Genomic DNA, 17882 nt, shown 5'->3' on the forward strand with positions numbered 1-17882 from the left:
TAGATAGATAGATAGATAGACAGATAGAAGCAGACATAGAGATGCACAGAGCAGACAGATAAAGGGACAAATACATTTGTACATATACTGACAGAGAGGCAGATACAGTGTGTGTACACAGTGTGTGTGTGTGTGTGTTATTGTCTGTCTCTAGCATCCCTCTCTGTCTCTCCCCAAACATCCCCCACTCTCGCGCTCAGCCCGAAGAGCGCGTGCTGCTTTCCCGATTCCACCCGGCGGCCAATCAGCGCAAAGGAGCGACCGCTCCGACCAATCATGTCATCACTGTTTGCTGTCAGCGCTCATTTACATGCGAAGACCCGCCCTCTCGCTTTAAGAGCACTCGCAGTGCTTTAAATAGCAGGTGTTTATAGTGGGGCTCGCGAGTACTCTCTGTGGTGTCCTTCAGGTCTGCGCGGTCAGAACCCCTCTCAGCTCCTCTCCCGTCTCCAATGTCCGCCACCAGCGCCGAGCCCTCCGCTCCGCCTTCCGCGGCGCGGGTCTTCTTCCAGGCGGCGCCCGGGGTCGGGTGCGCGGCCAGCGGCCACATGCAGCGCGACGACCCGGTGCAGAAGAAACAGGGCAAAGTCACCGTGAAGTACGACCGCAAGGAGCTGCGCAAGAGGCTCGTGCTTGAGGAGTGGATCATCGAGCAGCTGAGCGAGCTCTACGACTGCGAGGCAAGCGAAACACACACGCTCGAGCTCACTGACCCCAGACCGGCTCCTCGTCCCTCAACTTATTCAGTGTCGAGTAACCGCCAGATACCGCTTTGAATTTTCGACTACTCGCCAATTGGTCGTGCAGATTTTCTAAATAACGGTCAACTGTGCGAACTAACGGCCGAACTAACGACTAAAAATGTCTAATAGTCAGCCTTTTCGACAATGTTTCCACAAATTGCCAACAGTTTGGTCAAATTAATGTTTTCAAATAATCACCAAACGTCTTTATACCCTGCAGAAATCTGAATAAGCCGTTGGCGAACCGTTGTAAATCTGCAAGGTTGGATTTATTTCTTAATTAACGAGTAACCAGTAAAATCAGTACACCTCGTACCAAGTGTTGGTATAATGTTAACCCTGACCAGATTACTGGACAACATGATCAGTAAATATAACGGCATTTAACTGCTGCACCATTTAAGGTGGAATGGAAAATTTGAAGAAGCCAATTGCAGCCTTATCTGGAGCCCACACAAAGACATAACGGGGCTGTGAGCATTAACTCCTGTGTGTGTGTGTTGTCTGGCTCTACTCAGTTAGCTGCATGTGTGTGTTCTGGTTCCTTTGGTTTTAGCTGTGTTTAATGCTGTTGACTGACCTACATTCTGTCTGGTCCATTTTGCGCTGCTTTTACGGAAAGCACTGTTTTTTTATTTTTTTTCACAGCTATTTGACCATTCCATTACTCTGTGTGTTTTGTGCTTTTGAAGAGTACATGCTGTGGACTCAGAAAGTGATTTCTGAGCAGAAACCGGTCCCTTACAGCAGCCGTGTTTGCTAAAACCTTCTGGAGGAATTTCCCAAAGCAACACCGAGCCAGAATTAGCCTGATGACTGATAACCAATGAACACTACAAGTATATTTGACTAATTTAAGGTGTCCTCATTGCTGACAAAGGTGCTTGTATGGTCTCTATTATAAAAGCATTGTCAGGAGAATGGAGCTGCTGCACACGAGTGTAAGATCACTCTGCTCAATGCCAGGTGTTAACCAGAGGGGTCTAAACTCCGTCATCACCGGGCAGTGGGGCAGTGATAAACAAGGGAATCCTGTCAGGAACTTTTGGAATATGTTTGAGTAGAGTTTGTGATCCAAAACTAATCACACATCATCAGTCGCTCATTTCCGCTCTGGTGCCTCCGTGTCATCAAATCCTCACAGCAATGATCCAGCATCCAGTGTAAAGCATTCCTAATGGTAAGCTGTTACTGTAACTGAAGGAGGTTAATGGACATTCGTATTAGACTATTCTCACATTGACTGAACTCTCTGGTTTAGTGAGAGTTTTTGAGCGAAGGCGTATTATGACGTGGGCTATTATTCGACAGCAGGGTCAGATCGGGTTGAGTCCGTAGCTGCTCTATCAAGCTGAAAAAGACAGAAGCTGAGGACATTGTACAAAATGAGGTTGTACTGTGGTTTATTTGGTGCTTTTTGGGTTTTTTTAATAAATAACCTCCTCTTTTGCCTTATGTTGCATCACTCTGCACGTGGCTCCAAAGTCGAGGAGGACATTACGATATTTAATTAATAATTTCCATTTTATATTTACATTTTTTGATTGCAGATTGCGTCAATGAAGATTCAGTCTAAACCTCACCGATCAACTACAAGTTTCATTACACAATTTCGCATAATTAGTCTTGTTTAACTGAACGTAGTGCCGTTTATCGTGCTGAAATCCTGCTTAATTTTGGTGGCAGTTTGTAGCAGGTCAAGGGCATTGTGAATTTGTCTGATTACTGTAATGGGTATCATGTAACGTCAAAAGAATTCCAAAGCCTCTTGTTAATACGCAGTGAGTTGTGCACTCACTTTGAGAGAATGGGGTGCGGGGGAACAAGATGCTGATTTGTCCAGTTTCCTTTCTCTCAGCCAATCAGAGCTCAGGGCACTGACCCCCTTTCAGAGCATCCTCAGCAGACATGCTCGCGGCACATGTCTGATTTTGTGTGCCTGAGCATGCATGAGTTTGACGGGCAGTTTGTGTGTGCAAGCTCTTTGTGGATACCGCATGTGCTCAGGATGATGGAAAGCATGAATGTTTTGACATGGCACACACTCATGCAGTCACTCACCCACACAGGAGCACTGAGGTGGGGATAGAACCCAGGCCGTGATAGTCCTCAGTGACAGCTGCCAATCCACTCAGGTTTATTTTAGTATTGGTTTCGCTTACAATGGTTCAGTCTATTTTTTAATAGCACGAAAAAAAGAGAATCAGCCACTTTTACCACATTTGTTTATAGGCAGTTCGTGAAATGATTATATATAATTATAGAGTCAGTAGTTCTGTGTGTGTATTTAGAAAGGTTGTCTGACACTCATTACATTCACTTCATTATAGATGGATGTTCTACGTGAATGTGCTGAAGACTTCATTACTCCAAGGCCCAAAGCTCTTTTTTTAGCTCCTCTATCCCCGTAGTCGCTGTTTGCTCAGGTGCTTCTGAGACCACACATCACATCCAGCAGGATGTCACATGTCTGAACAATGGTTAACACCTGAGATTAACAGCTGTGAACAATAACTGAGAAGAAAGACCACAGTAAACTCAAACAGATGTCAACAACAAATACGGCTAACAAAGAAGTAGTGTACAGTAATCCCTCGCTACTTCGCGGTTTTTTTCAAGTATTTTATTTTGTTATTTACATGTGTTAGACTAGGCCTGTAGGTGACAAAATATATCGTTTTCAAGTATTTCTTACGTACAGTACATATATTGTTCATGTCCACATCCGAGTGAAATTTACTGACGCTAAATCACAGCTTAGGAATGACTCTATTAAAGAAACTGGTAGGGTATCACTTGTAGTTCCAGCTGAAAAACTGCAAACGGTGGGTTGTTAACCGTAACAGGGAGGGTTTTAAAAGTCCAAATACTTGTTAAATACATTGAAAATATCTTTCCTCTACTTTGTGGAAATTCGTTTTTCGCGGGTGGTCTTGGAACGCAACCCCCGCAAAAAACGAAGGATCACTGTACTGCTCTGTCACTTTGTCGTTAAATGATTGTGGCTGTAATGAACCAATGCCTGCTGCTAGTTTCCGCACATTGCTAGCCACATTAGCATGTTCAGTCTAATTTAAAAGAATGTGCAAGGTATTGGAGATTTGAGCGAGGCACTGTTTGGGTCTCAACTCCTTCAGGGTCCAAGAGGTCAGCTGAATTTGGTCATTTTGGCTTCAGTGTCATTGACCTCTGTTCTTCTGTCTACCACTGAGAAAGTAAGTGAGTGACCTTTGACCACTATAAAATGATGGATGGCAGAGAGGAGTGGGTCAGAAAATACAGTAGCAGAGAAATTAAAGAATATTTGAAGAGTGTTGGAGACTAGAAAGAATGCCCAAGGAATCCAGTGGACAGACAAGTGAGACTGGAGGATGAGGAGAGCAGTGGGGACTCTTCTGGGAAATATCTATGTAATACTCTGTGACGTAAACTCCTACTCTATGTTCATGCACATGTATTGTCTTCAGAGGAATGTGAAAAGTGTGTGTGTATGTTCCAGAATTACATAATCATTTGCTGGACAATGATATACATTTTCCTCATTCTCTGCTGCATCAGCAGTCTCCCCAGTTTCAGCAGAGAGCGAGAAAATGAAGTAAAAGCTCACAAGAGGGATGAAGAAGGTTGTAGAAACTAGAGAGAAGGACTCTTGGAGGATTTATCGTATTAAATTAATATCCCACTCTCTATCTGCCACATTGATGACATACATCTTCACCATTCAGAGCAATTCTGACATTTATTGTGACAAGCTATGTGCAGAGGTCATGATGCATTCAGTGATGTTGAGGTCTGGGCTCTGGGGCGACCAACTCATTGTTCTGAGAACAGGAGCAGCTTCTTTGTCCTCTTCTCAGTAAGGGCTTCCTGAGAGCTACACATCTTTACAGACCCATAGTATTGTTGTAATTTGTTTAGCACCAAACTCCTCTTTTATTTACATCTTAACAATTGGATGGTGGGAACTTTTTCTATCCCTAATCAACCCTTGAGTGTTTACACCTCATTATCATGTCCGAGTGGGCTTGAAGTCATGGAGTTCTGTCTCTGTGGTTTTCTCTGTCTACCTGACTCTCAGAATCAATGGAGGTCATTTAAAAATGCTGCACAGGCTTTCTGTGCTCTGACGATTCAGCCTATTTTTGGGGATGTGGTACAGCAGTTCGCAAGAATGCAGATTGTGTGTGTGTGTGTGTGTGTGTGTGTGTGAGAGAAATGTCCTAGTTTTGTCATTGTATCCTCAGGAGAACATGTATCCTAGAGGTTGGTGTGTGTCTGTGTGGGAGTCTGTGTCTCATCATTCAAAGGTCATTTGATTGAGATAGCGGCGGCAGCAGCAGATAATTTATTTTTAAACAACAGATTCATTAATGAAATCACCAAACTGCTCAAGTTTGATGATACCTGAGTTTGCCCCTAAATTGTGCTTTTTTTTATGGATTAGCACTGGCGCTACAAAGCTAATGTTGCTAAAGGCAGTAGGCGGGGCTTGTCTGAAAATACGTCTCCAAAATATTATTTAACCCTCTCTTGTAGCTCTTTATTAAGGTCACATATTATAAGATCGTTCTTTATTCGTTCCTACAACACGGAAATTAGAAATGTCAGCCACATACTCTTTGCAAAACATATATAACAAAAGCCAGTGCTCTGTATATTCACAAATATGATAGCACAAGCATACTTACACTTGGTAATTAGGGTTGTTACGGCAACAGAGTAGTCAGGGTCAGTCCTGAAATATTTCCAACACATGGTTCAATACACAAATTATTCTGCAAATGAATCTCTGCATAATCATTGTCACCGACACTAGGGATCTACACTCATTGACTCAAAATATATATAAATAAATAACAAAGAAGGAGTTGTTGGTACCAAATGAATCTTTATATGTGCGAGTGTAATGGCATTATATGTAAATGATTAAAATATTAGTGTGAACAGATTTGTTTACTGAGAAATACTGTTGAATACAATTGAAAAGAGGCTATAGTACAGTCTGGCCACCTCTAGTGGTCGGTCATGGAGGTATACAGTTTAAGTATGACATCCTGTGGTATATTTGCCCACAGATTTTGCAGCTGGGCCTGTAGATCCTGCACACATGTGGGTTGCTGAAGCTGGTGCCCCATACGTTTGATTGGAAATAAATCTGATGAAGCAGCAGGACAAGGAAATGTTGCAATCTGACAGACATTCCTGGGTAACCCTTGTGGTGTGTGGGCAAACTGCTTTATCCTGCTGAAACAACAGCTGGAAGCCCTGCCATGGAGGCAACACATATGGCCACAAGATGTCCTGCACATATTGCTGAGCTGCAGGTGACTCTCGTATCATTATTAGGGGGTGACAGTGTTAAACAATGGCTCCCCAGATCACCACACCAGCAGTGGGGGCATTGTGTCACTCCACATCAAAAGCAGGATTGAAGCACTCACCATGAGGCCTTCCAAACTGAAATTTGTCAGATCCCAAACAGGACTTTGATTAGTTACTAAAAACAATACAGTTCCAGTCTACAACACCAACTAACAACTTGTTCAGAATGGCCTAGGTGTCGGGCAGTTTGTTAAAACAACCATTCTGCTTCTCTCAGTCCAATGATTCGCCCACATTCTGTCAACAGAGCAAAATGTCTCCTTATGTGTGATGGAGGCATGTTAAACAGCAAACAATCTTTCATTAAGAGGTACACCACCCAAAAGCAGCCCCTTTTTAAAGGGCAGAATGGGAAAACACTTTCACATGCTCTTGTGGCAAGCCCCAGTGTTTAGACCACACATATAATCATTTACATTTCAGCGTAAAACATGCTGAATTTTGCAGCAATCTGGGTGCATTTTTTTTTTCATTTGACAATAATTCATCCATCCATCCATTGTCTGTAACCGCGTGTCCAGTTCAGGGTAACAGTGGGTCCAGAGCCTACCTGGAATCTTTGGGCGCAAGGCAGGTATACACCCTGGAGGGGGCGCCAGTCCTTCACAGGACAACACACACAGATTCACTCACACACTCACACCTACGGACACTTTTGAGTCGCCAATCAACCTACCAATGTTTGTTTATGGACTGTGGGAGGAAACCGGAGCACCTGGAGGAAACCCACGGAACACACCACACTCCTCACAGACAGTCATCTAGAGGAAACCCATGCGGATTCTCAGATTTGTTAAATCAATATGAGATATCGATGCACGCCATATGAAACTGCCCTTTCTTGGTGCTTTTACTGAAAATAACTGTTATAATGAAAAAGGTATATTGATTATTTTAGGAACAGTAGGTGTCACTGTCTTGGTAAAAGTGTGAGTAAATATGACCCATCAACAGCTCATCCTTAGCTCAACAAAAGGGTTAACTCCCAAACCTGGCCCCCAGCAACTCACAGCAAATAGAGCAGAGGGCTGTCTGTAAACCTCCCCCTTCCTTTCTTGTTCTCTGTGTGTGTGTGTGTGTGTATTGATCGTTCTTTGAGGTTCAGCCTAGAGGGGGTGTCTGTCTGAGGTCATGAGGGATTAAATTTCATTGTGTTGGTTGTGTAAAGGTATGAGGGAAGATAGTTATACTGTAACAGTACAATCCAAACCAACTGCATATAGGAATAAACCTTTATAGATCTTTATGTAGGTGTCAGGCTTATTTTGCCAGGTGTCGATTAGACGTTATTAAATCTTATCAAAATTATTCACGTTTTAATGTAAATAAAATCACATCATATAAAACACTACAATAAATGTGAAGTGATCATTTTAACAACAAATCTATGCTCCATTTCTTTATATTCATTTCAGTTCTTTATTATGGGACTGAATGGATCCTGACATTGTGAGGACAAAGCTTCCTCGCTTTTTCCACAGTCAAAATAATACATCAGTCCTTTTAACAGCTGTGTACCTGTGTGTGTGTGTGTGTGTGTGTGTTCATTGCCCAGGGCTCTGTGTCTGGCTGCTTGCTCTAAGCTCTGTTAGTTCTCTCAGCAGGATTAAAGGCTGCTTGTTATTCTGATACAAACCTTCAATAAAGTGACCTGTCTGCTCCGAGCGAGCTGGGCTTTGTCCAGACAGACGAAACGCCAACCCACTGCACAATGAGCCTCTGCAAAAATCACAGGAATAAAATCGACTTTTTCAGCATTCGTGCTGATGTGATTCCTCATGAAGGGTAAAACAAATCAACCTAAAACATCTCGCTTGGATTAGAAGGTAATAATCCCTAATGGAAGAACTGTTTGTGGACACCAGGGGAGCACTGCTCTATAAGTGTCTTAAGAGAATGAAGGGAATTTTTGAGCCGGAAAAAAGCCCTTAATTTGGAAGTAGTCTAACATCAAATTAAATAATATTTTAATGAAATATGTTCATGGACAGGTTGCCATTACATTTCTGATGTCTTTTTCAGGAAAGCTGGATTGATACTTTGATTTCAAACCTGTTGTAAATACTCAGGCAAAAAAAAAATATATATATATATATATATGGGGGTCCTCGACCTACGACATTGATCCGTTCCTATGTCGCGTCGTAAACCGATTTTCGGTATAAGTCGGAACATACGTACATACTGTACGTAAATAACATACTGTAAGCACTTATCCTATCCTTACACCTATCCTCCTCGGTCCTGAGCCGCGTAACCGTGTGTTCTTCCGCCGCGCACACCAAACACGAAGTTCACGTTGCGACGTTTACGACGCAAAACCACTTAAGTCAAAACAAGGCTTTATACAGTAAACGGGAGATGTGTCGTAACCACGAAACATTGTAACTCAGGACTGACGTAACCCGAGGACCTCCTGTATATCAATAAATCTTTCAGTGTTTAGCTTAAATAACACATAGCCACCTTGTTCTGGCTTTTTCATACTTCTCATAATCAGATGTCGTGTTGAATATAATGAGTTTCCTATATTTATTTTTCCAGGAGTGAACTGTCTCCTACTTTTTTGCTGTCTCTGATTGTAAGGATCAAACAGAGCCCTCTGGAACACTGGTGTTTTTTGTTATTAATACGAAGTGTGACTTTCCGTATTCAATGAATTGTTCGTCGACTAATCAGCTCCAGTTGTCAGCTTATCACAGAGCTGTCCTTGAGTCTACAGCATGTGCAGTTTCTGATGTAGTTAATGAAGTGTTTCTTTAGCGTGGCTGACTCAGTGCCTGTTTATCGTGATGAATGTACTCCCTCTGTGATTGATTAGAGGGGTCTAGTGCCTGTGTGTGTTGCCTATCTGATCTGTTGCTTTCTTTCACTGGAGCAGGTGCTGGGGTGTTATGTTCTCCTCTATACCCCTATTTCTGTGATGAGGAGGGGGAGGGGAGGCACACATTTGACTAATAGTTCAAAAGAGATTTGAAGATGTAGAGTGGAGTGTTATTAATGTGTGCTTGGGCATAAGCAGAAATGTACAGTGTGGGCTGTTTATATGGATACACTTTAATAAAATGGGAATGGTTGGTGATATTAACTTCCTGTTTGTGGCACATTAATATATGGGAGGTGGGAAACTCTTCAAGATGGGTGGTGACCATGGTGGCCATTTTGAAGTCGGCCATTTTGGATCCAACTTTTGTTTTCTTTCAATGGGAAGAGGCTCATGTGACACATCAAACTCATTGGGAATTTCACAAGAAAAACAATGGTGTGCTTGGTTTTAACGTAACTTTATTCTTTCATGAATTATTTATAAGTTTCTGACCACTTATAAAATGTGTTCAAAGTGCTGCCCATTGTGTTGAATTGTCAATGCAACACTCGTCTCCCACTCTTCACAAACTGATAGCAACACCGCAGGAGAAATGCTAGCACAGGCTTCCAGTATCCGTAGTTTCAGGTGCTGTAGTTTCTGGTCTCCTGATCTGACCCCCTTAGACTTTCATCTTTGGGGTCATCTGAAGGCAATTGTCTATGCTGTGAAGATACGAGATGTGCAGCACCTGAAACTACGGATACTGGAAGCCTGTGCTAGTATTTCTCCTGTGGTGTTGCTATCAGTGTGTGAAGAGTGGGAGAAGAGGGTTGCATTGACAATCCAACACAATGGGCAGCACTTTGAACACATTTTATAAGTGGTCAGAAACTTGTAAATAACTCATGAAAGAATAAAGTTACGTGAAGAGTGCAATGGACGCACCGTGCAACATCTTCTTCTTCCCTCTCTGCACATTGTCAAGCTGCATCCTTTGCTTTACCACACTCCTGTGCCTCCTGCTCGCTCTCTCTCACTCACAAACACACAGACACACACACACCCACACGCACGCACCATACTTTTCCCTTATCAGCTCTGCAGACCGGCACTAATGACTCTGACCCATTTCTTTCTTTCTCTCTCTCTCTCTCTCTCTCTCTCTCTCTATAAGAAACTGTAATGACAAATACAAAGCTTATTACTTTCACTCCAACACAGACCAGTAGAAAAATATGAATATGCTTTTTGCGAAGAGGAGGAGAGAAGAGGTGGGTTTTTTTCTTTTTTTTTTTTTTTTTTAAAGGCCATTTTAAAATATAGGGGCGGCACGGCGGAGCAGCAGGTAGTGTCGCAGTCACACAGCTCCAGGGGCCTGGAGGTTGTGAGTTTGATTCCCGCTCCGGGTGACTGTCTGTGAGGAGTTGGTGTGTTCTCTCTGTGTCTGCGTGAGTTTCCTCCAGGTGCTCCGGTTTCCTCCCACAGTCCAAAAACACACGTTGGTAGGTGGATTGGCAACTCAAAATGTCCGTAAGTGTGTGTGTGTGTGTTGCCCTGTGAAGGACTGGCGCCCCCTCCAGTGTGTATTACCGCCTTGCGCCCAATGATTCCAGGTAGGCTCTGGACCCACCGCGACCCTGAACTGGATAAGGGTTACAGATAATGAATGAATGAATGAATTAATTTTTAAATATTTATATATAAAATTTTGTGGATCTCACATATACATAAACTGTGGTATCACTGTAAACCTAGAACATGTTCTATGTGTGCTTTGGGCTGTCATTATTTACTGTTTATGTATAAATGGATTGTTAAGGGTGTTGCTACTTTCTTGGCCTAGACCCTCCAGTAAATACTTCTGTAAAGATTTTTTTTTTTTTTTAAATCAGTTAATCTCATTTTTTAAACATGGGGCGGCACGGTGGCACAGCAGGTAGTGTCGCAGTCACACAGCTCCAGGGACCTGTCTGTGAGGAGTTTGGTGTGTTCTCCCTGTGTCCGCGTGGGTTTCCTCCGGGTGACTGTCTGTGAGCAGTGTTGTGTGTTCTCTCTGTGTCTGCGTGGGTTTCCTCCGGTTGACTGTCTGTGAGGAGTGTGGTGTGTTCTCTCTCTGTCTGTGTGGGTTTCCTCCGGGTGACTGTCTGTGAGGAGTGTGGTGTGTTCTCTCTGTGTCTGCGTGAGTTTCCTCCAGGTGCTCCGGTTTCCTCTGGGTGCTCTGGTTTCTTCCCACAGTCCAAAAGCACACGTTGGTAGGTGGATTGGCCACTCAAGTGTCCATAGGTGTGAGTGTATGGCACCCTGTAAAAGACTGGCGCCCTCTCCAGGGTGTGTTCCCACTTTGCGTCTAATGATTCCAGGTAGGCTCTGGACCCACCGCGACTCTGAACTGGATAAGTGGTTTCAGACAATGAATGAATGAATGTTGTATTGCCTTTATTCTCCTTCATATTTAAACCTGGCAGCTTACCATCAAGGTTTTACTCCTTCACCCCTGTGAAACTGCTGTCAGCTGTTTTGAATGACTGCCCTGCTTTTCTGATGTGAATGAACTGACATGTTAAAGTACAGTGTGTGTACATGCACTCTAAACCACACACACATGCAGCCATGAAGACAGAGATGGAACTGGACAGGCTAAGAAAAATGTAGCTGTGTATCCAGCTGGCAAACATCCACGGCTTTACACACACACACACAGAATGAATGTAATTCAAGCAAAGGGTTATTTCACTCAGAGCTGGAGAGTGCAGGGTTAAGATCAGCCGTGTGTGTGTGTGTCTGGAGCTGTTCTCCATTCACTGCAGCTCTGAGAGAGTGCTCTGTCCTGCTGAGTGACCCTTTTTTACCCCATGCACTGGGACTTTGCAGACAGCAAAGCATGCTGGGTAAGTGTGAGTGCTGCTGTCAGCACCAGCACAGCAGAACAAGCCCCTGACTCCCCCACACACACATCTACAGCCCACAGAAGCACAGATAACCAGTTTTGGGGTAGTTATTCATAAAATGCAATTTATTACAAAGTACTTGAATTATAATGAGAAATAATTAGATGAAAGGTACAAGATTACCCCGAGGTAAACGCCATCAGACCTTTAGTATTTAAGAAGAATCACCACTGGGGCTCGAATAATATAAAGATTTAATCATGATATCAGAGACACAATGTTAATTATTGGTACATTTGTCTTTATTACTGTTGCATGTCCTTTTTTTTAAAAAAAAATGTATTTACCAGTTGATCTCAGACATGCTCTAAACTGGACAGCTCTGTGTGGTTGGAATGCTAACTGCTAATCTGTTAGCGAAAACACTTTCTTTTCAATGTTTTGATAAGATATTAATGATCCATGACCCACTTGCCGTATTATCAACGTAAAAGTTTTTCTTTCTCCTTTTCTCATTCAATCTCCTCTGTGTCTGTGTGTGTGTGTGTTTATTTTTTTGGTCACTCACACTCATTTGTCAGTCTTTCATACCAAACTGATTACTAAATGGAAAATACGCCCCCCTTCACCACCTCACTTCAGATGAAGACAGGGTGGAATATTTATAGCCCTCATCTCATCGTGTGTGTGTGAGAGAGTGTGTGTGTGTGAGAGTGTGTGTCACAAGTTTGGCACATCGTGGTGATTAATGAGGTCTTGGATTAACCTGAGCCGGGTGGACTCCCGACACCGTATAGAGAACTCTGTAGAAAGTACTTCCATAATGTTTGTTTGAGAAGTTTTGGCAATAAGACACTTTTTGTCCACACTGTGATGTAACAACAGCGTTATATCAGCCTTCAAATCAAATTACCAATCATTTGTCACACACTGTTATCTGTGTGTGTGTTGTTATAGTTCACACTGATAGTCCTGCTGTGAGTAAACGGCTAGACGTTTTTGTCTGTTCATATCACTTCTATTAAGACAAAAATAAGACATTATTAGAACTATAGCTGTCTTCTTGCAGGACGAGGAGATGCCCGAGGTGGAAATAGACATTGATGATCTTCTGGAGGTCAACAGTGAAGATGAGAGAGCTGTAAAATTACAGGTAATCTTTTCTTGTTTACTTCATGTTGCTTCCTGTTTACTCTCCATAATTTCAACAATGAAAACGGCAAACGTACCTTTTTTAAACACATTTCCCGTTAAAAATGTTCAAATCTAAAACCCAAGCTTTTAATACTGTGCCTTTTATACAATAACAATTTATCAAATATATTACCAACTAATTGTTGTATTGAAATGTGAGTTTTACCTAATGATGCTGACTCTCTCTTACTCTCAGGAATCCCTCACAGACTGCTATAAACCCACTGATGTAAGTTATTTTTTTTTTCTACCTACAAATAAAGTTTTTTTTTTTTAACGTTAACGTTAATAACATGTATATTTTAGGGTTAAGAAGAAGCATTAGTGCAATGATAGGCATCACTGTTCCTTGGCCCAGTACCATCATACACACCCACATTGTCCTGAAGCAATCCAGAGGTGTCTACTGACCGGAAAACACATGTCTGTCTAATGGATTTATTCAAATACAACAAATCTCAAACATCAGCGCATTTGCGCGTGAAGCAAGTCTACTGACCCCCACACAAATGTATACACTGTGCCCATTACCTTAGTGTACCGGCTTACACAAACACACATGCTGTCAGACAAAGGCTAGACCCTTAGTTTGTTAACTGACAAAAAAAATACATTTACTAAATGAATTATTTTTTGCAACTGTGAGAAACAAGCAACAGTACTTCGACTGAGGAGTGAGTTGAACGTTTTTGGGATTAGGGAATTTCATCTCTATATTCTGAGGTCTGCCAATATGTAAGGGTCAGAAGTTCATTCATCAATTAAATTAATTGCTCTCTAGCATTGCCACATTCTTTCTTTCCAATGGTTTTCTTTGTTTCTTTGTTGTCTGAGAGAATGTGGCAGTGTTCATGGAGCACGTTTGATGTCTGTTGGCATTGTCTGAGTGCTATGACTTTACTGAGTTTACTACAAGATGCTGGGTATTAATCTCTGTAGAATCGCTTTTGGGGACAATTGATGGTTTACAGCATAAATAATTCAAGGCCCCAAACACTATGTCTACAATCAACAAAGGTGAATGTGTCTGTGACAGTGTGTACTCACAAATGAGCCACGATTGTCATAACCAGACCAGTCTGTTTTCTCTGACCCACAGCTTTGGGCTACACACACACACACACACACACACACACACACACACACACACACAGTCTGTAGCAGAGTGAATAGAATGGTAAAACTGTGTAGGTAATGATGGCTTCAGGACAAATCCCTATTTGAAGTTTTGAAGTAGGCCACTGTCCAATGCCCATGATGAAATAAATGATGTGCAGATGAACCTATGATGCAAATCTCTCTCTCTCTCTCTAGGCTTTTGTGCAGGAACTTCTGGGGAGGATAAGGGGAATGAGGAAACTCAATGCTCCACAGAAGAAAAGCCTTTAAACTTCTCATAAAATGCCAACGACAATCCAATCCAGCGAAAAAGGACTGCAAATCCCACATCACTCAGCCTCAACTCAATATCTCAGCTCCCTCTGCTTTCAGTGGTTCACGTACCCCCACCCTGCCAAAAACAAGCTTGTCAACATGCAGTCTGGACTACAAATCCCAGAATGCCACCGGTCAGCCCGGACTCTTAATATTCCACATACAGACGTCAGTTAGGTCCTAGCATTGCATCTACTTAGCCCAACACCACCTCAAAATTAACAAACCTATAGCATTATTTACATAAACAGGCCTATAACATTTATTTGCATTCTTTGTGAAGGTGAGGAACCGCTTGTGTTAGATTTAAACTGAATGCAACATAACAGATTGTTTGTCTATGTTCAGAATTGTTTTTCTTTTTTGTTTGTTTTGGTTTTTTTCTGTGATACTGTTAACTATTGGCATCTGATTTGAGGTCCGTTGTGCGTCTACTCCATTAATGGGGAAAGACTCTGATCTTGATCACACGGTTTGCAATGAAGGAAAAAGCTCCTCCCCTTCTGGATCAAGTGATGATGGGTAATGTAGTCCCTCACTATGAGCCACCTTTTAGCTGTTGGGATTTATAGTTTTAATTTGTCTTCCTGACATTTCAGTTCATTCGCCATTCATTTCACTAGCCAGGTGACATATCTGTAGATCACTCTGTTTTTCATAATGTGTGGTTGGTGATCTCAATCACAGGCCTTTGTGTAGCTAAGAGAACTGGAGTGTACTTGTGTAGAAGGAGTTTGCTAGGTCATAGATCGGAAAAAGACAGGAGAGTTAGACGTGTATTCAAAGCATAAGGAAGATATAAGGACTGTTAAATGGCAATATCCGATATGTACAGCAAGTGGGATTCGTGGGGAATTTGGATTTGATTAATATTATCATTTTTAATTTTACTTTTCTGCTTCGGATTTGTACAGAGGCTGCCAAAGAGTAAAATGGTGGAACTTTGATATAAAGAGCTACGACTGTAAGTGGACTTGTGTATAATAGTCACTCTTTTGAAATGACAATACTAGTCTATATCACCTCACCGTTTTCATACTCACGGAACCAATTTTGAGTTGATAAATGATATCTAAATTATTTAATAACAAGGAAACCAGGAGAAAAAAAAACCTATGGTGCTGTTACTGTTCTATCCCTGGTTAATTCTTCAGTGCAGTAAATTATGGGTCATCGAAGAGAGATGTGGAACTTTTTAAAGTGATTGTTTGTCAAAAATGTCAAATTTACACTTATTTTTCCACTTTCCTGTATATTGTCAGTCAGCTAAGATGTGTCTGGAATTTACTACTTGAGTACTTTACTACTTTTTTGTTCTGTTTTTTTTAAATAGTATATGTTTAAAAATATATTTTATAGATAGCGGTATAAATTAAACAATAAATAATTTTTTTTGAGATTAATGAAAGACCATATACTGTCTGAAGCCAGTTTGTGATAAGTGAGACATGCTGTACCCAATCAGGTGCATTTCTACTATGTTCTAGCAAAATAAGCTTTAATTCCAGTGTAAAAACAGCTCATGCTAAACATTTCTTGGCTGATTAACTACGTTTGTGGTAAGTGGGGAAATTGTGTAAATGTGATTCTTCACCAAACTATTTCTTTAAGAATTGGAAATACTCCACTCTGTGCCTGTTGGCGGTGTGATGGATTGTGAAGGTCTCACCAATGTGATCAGGTTTGCTCCGACTCTTCTGTGCGAGAGAATTCTTCAGGGTTTTTCAGGGTTTAGGATGATCTTTTATTTCTTTTTTTTTTTCTTCTTTTTTTTTTTTAAACAATGTCTCAGAACATTAGGGGGAAAAAGTGTATTTGAGTATTTAGTGAATGACTTTATTTTACTTTTGCATGCATTTTAATGGCATGAAGATGAAGGGAACGTTTTAGAGCAACACTTGCATATGAAATAGTTTGTCTGTTTTTATATCTTGAATTACATTTTATTATTAATATTATTATGAAAAATGCACAACTTCAGGATTTTTGACTGTATATCTGCTTTTTTGTTTAGTGTTTTTATTATTATGTAAAGTGTGTGTGTGGGAGCGTGGTATTTTTGCGTTGTTTTAAATAAAATAATTGAAAACAGACTGTTTGATCATTCCGTCCCTGTTCAAACAAGTGTGCTGATTTGCCCCTTTGTGATTGAAACAGGACCCTACCCAGTAAAGCCGTTTAGCCGTTGATTCAACGTTGAAATAACGTCATGACTGCCGTCTAATCAACGTTCTCTTAAGGTTGAAAATGAAAGTTGAAAAGACGTCCAAACACAGACATTGAAAAGACGACTATTAGACGTATTTTGGACGTCCGTTGACGTTATTAATTGGTCCCGAAATAAATTACTTGTATAAAACGCATTTTGGACGTCCACTGACGTTATCGATTGGTCACCACTTAACTAACTTATTAACATGGATTTTGGACGTCCATTGACGTTTAAAATATGTCATTGACGGACAGACTACTTTTAGACCTATTTTGAACATCCAGGGACGTTCCTTGTTTACTGGGTAATGTCCTGGTTCAGAGGTCACTGAAGGCCATGTCTGCGTGTGGCCTACAAAAGTCACATTTGCGAACGAGAAATAGAATGTCTATACATATTTTATGTCTCTAAAATATTCATGAGTGGAGTTTCCAAAGCAGTCATAGTGAAGCGGGCATAATACCACAGGGTCTTTTGTAGGCCACAATTTAGTCCAGAGGTTTACATCTCAGTTCTGTAATCCCCCCTACACTGTATAATTTAGCATCTCCCTTCTATAAAACACACCTGTTTTCAAGGTGTTTTCACAAACAGGATTTCTCACTTACAAATGGTGGATATTACAGCCTCTCCAATAGCGGTATCTACACTGTGCTCTGTTCTGTATTCTGATTCTGATTTCAGTCTTTTCTATCCATAAGCAATATTTTGGCAGGAAAGCAATTTAGAAAGTTCAATAATAACCTTATTAAGCTAACCATGGTGTTTGGAACCCACGCAGAACCACAAATCCAACATGCAATCAAATCCTGATCAAAATTATCCCTCGTGTATTTGCTTGAAGAGTAGAGGCTGCTGAAGGAAATTTAGCAGACCCCCTACTGTATCGTTACAGTTGGGGGCCATCATTTGCAGTGAAATGTGGAATAGGCAGATGTTCAGAGACGTTTGGCGATAAAGAGACTGAAGGACACAAGCACACCGTGTGTAAAATGGTTGCTGCGGTATGGTGTTTGTTTCTACGGCGGTTTATTAGCTGTGGTGCCAGCGCCATGTCTAACTGCGCCTTTAAATTCTCTGACCTACTTTCCCGCGCGTCCACGAGGCGAACGGCGCCGAGTTCATTGTGAATGTGAGGAGAATATTTAATGACGGGAGCGCGCGCTGCTCCAGGCCTGCCTCGCGCCCCCCCTCCCGCCAGCAACCTACACATCAACACA

The 17882-nt window shown here is 41.6% G+C and overlaps 1 protein-coding gene across 1 annotated transcript; it reads left to right on the top strand.

Moving 5' to 3' along the window:
- Positions 1-295: 295 nt before the first annotated feature.
- ppp1r14c (protein phosphatase 1, regulatory (inhibitor) subunit 14C) lies at positions 296-16508 on the top strand. Its single transcript, XM_066672632.1, has 4 exons — positions 296-680; positions 12892-12975; positions 13213-13245; positions 14331-16508. The coding sequence occupies exons 1-4, from the start codon at positions 453-455 to the stop codon at positions 14403-14405; spliced, it is 420 nt and encodes a 139-aa protein (XP_066528729.1). The 5' UTR covers positions 296-452; the 3' UTR covers positions 14406-16508.
- Positions 16509-17882: the final 1374 nt, after the last annotated feature.

This window comes from Hoplias malabaricus, chromosome 5 (genome assembly GCF_029633855.1).
Source record: "Hoplias malabaricus isolate fHopMal1 chromosome 5, fHopMal1.hap1, whole genome shotgun sequence".
NCBI lineage: Eukaryota > Metazoa > Chordata > Actinopteri > Characiformes > Erythrinidae > Hoplias > Hoplias malabaricus.

What these genes read in the sequence shown, in the direction of transcription:
- ppp1r14c (XM_066672632.1), top strand. Translation starts at nt 453, where the DNA reads ATGTCCGCCACCAGCGCCGAGCCCTCCGCTCCGCCTTCCGCGGCGCGG. An exon ending in AGAGAGCTGTAAAATTACAG is followed by an intron (nt 12,976 to 13,212) that starts GTAATCTTTTCT and finishes TCTTACTCTCAG; the next exon opens with GAATCCCTCACAGACTGCTA. An exon ending in ACTGCTATAAACCCACTGAT is followed by an intron (nt 13,246 to 14,330) that starts GTAAGTTATTTT and finishes CTCTCTCTCTAG; the next exon opens with GCTTTTGTGCAGGAACTTCT.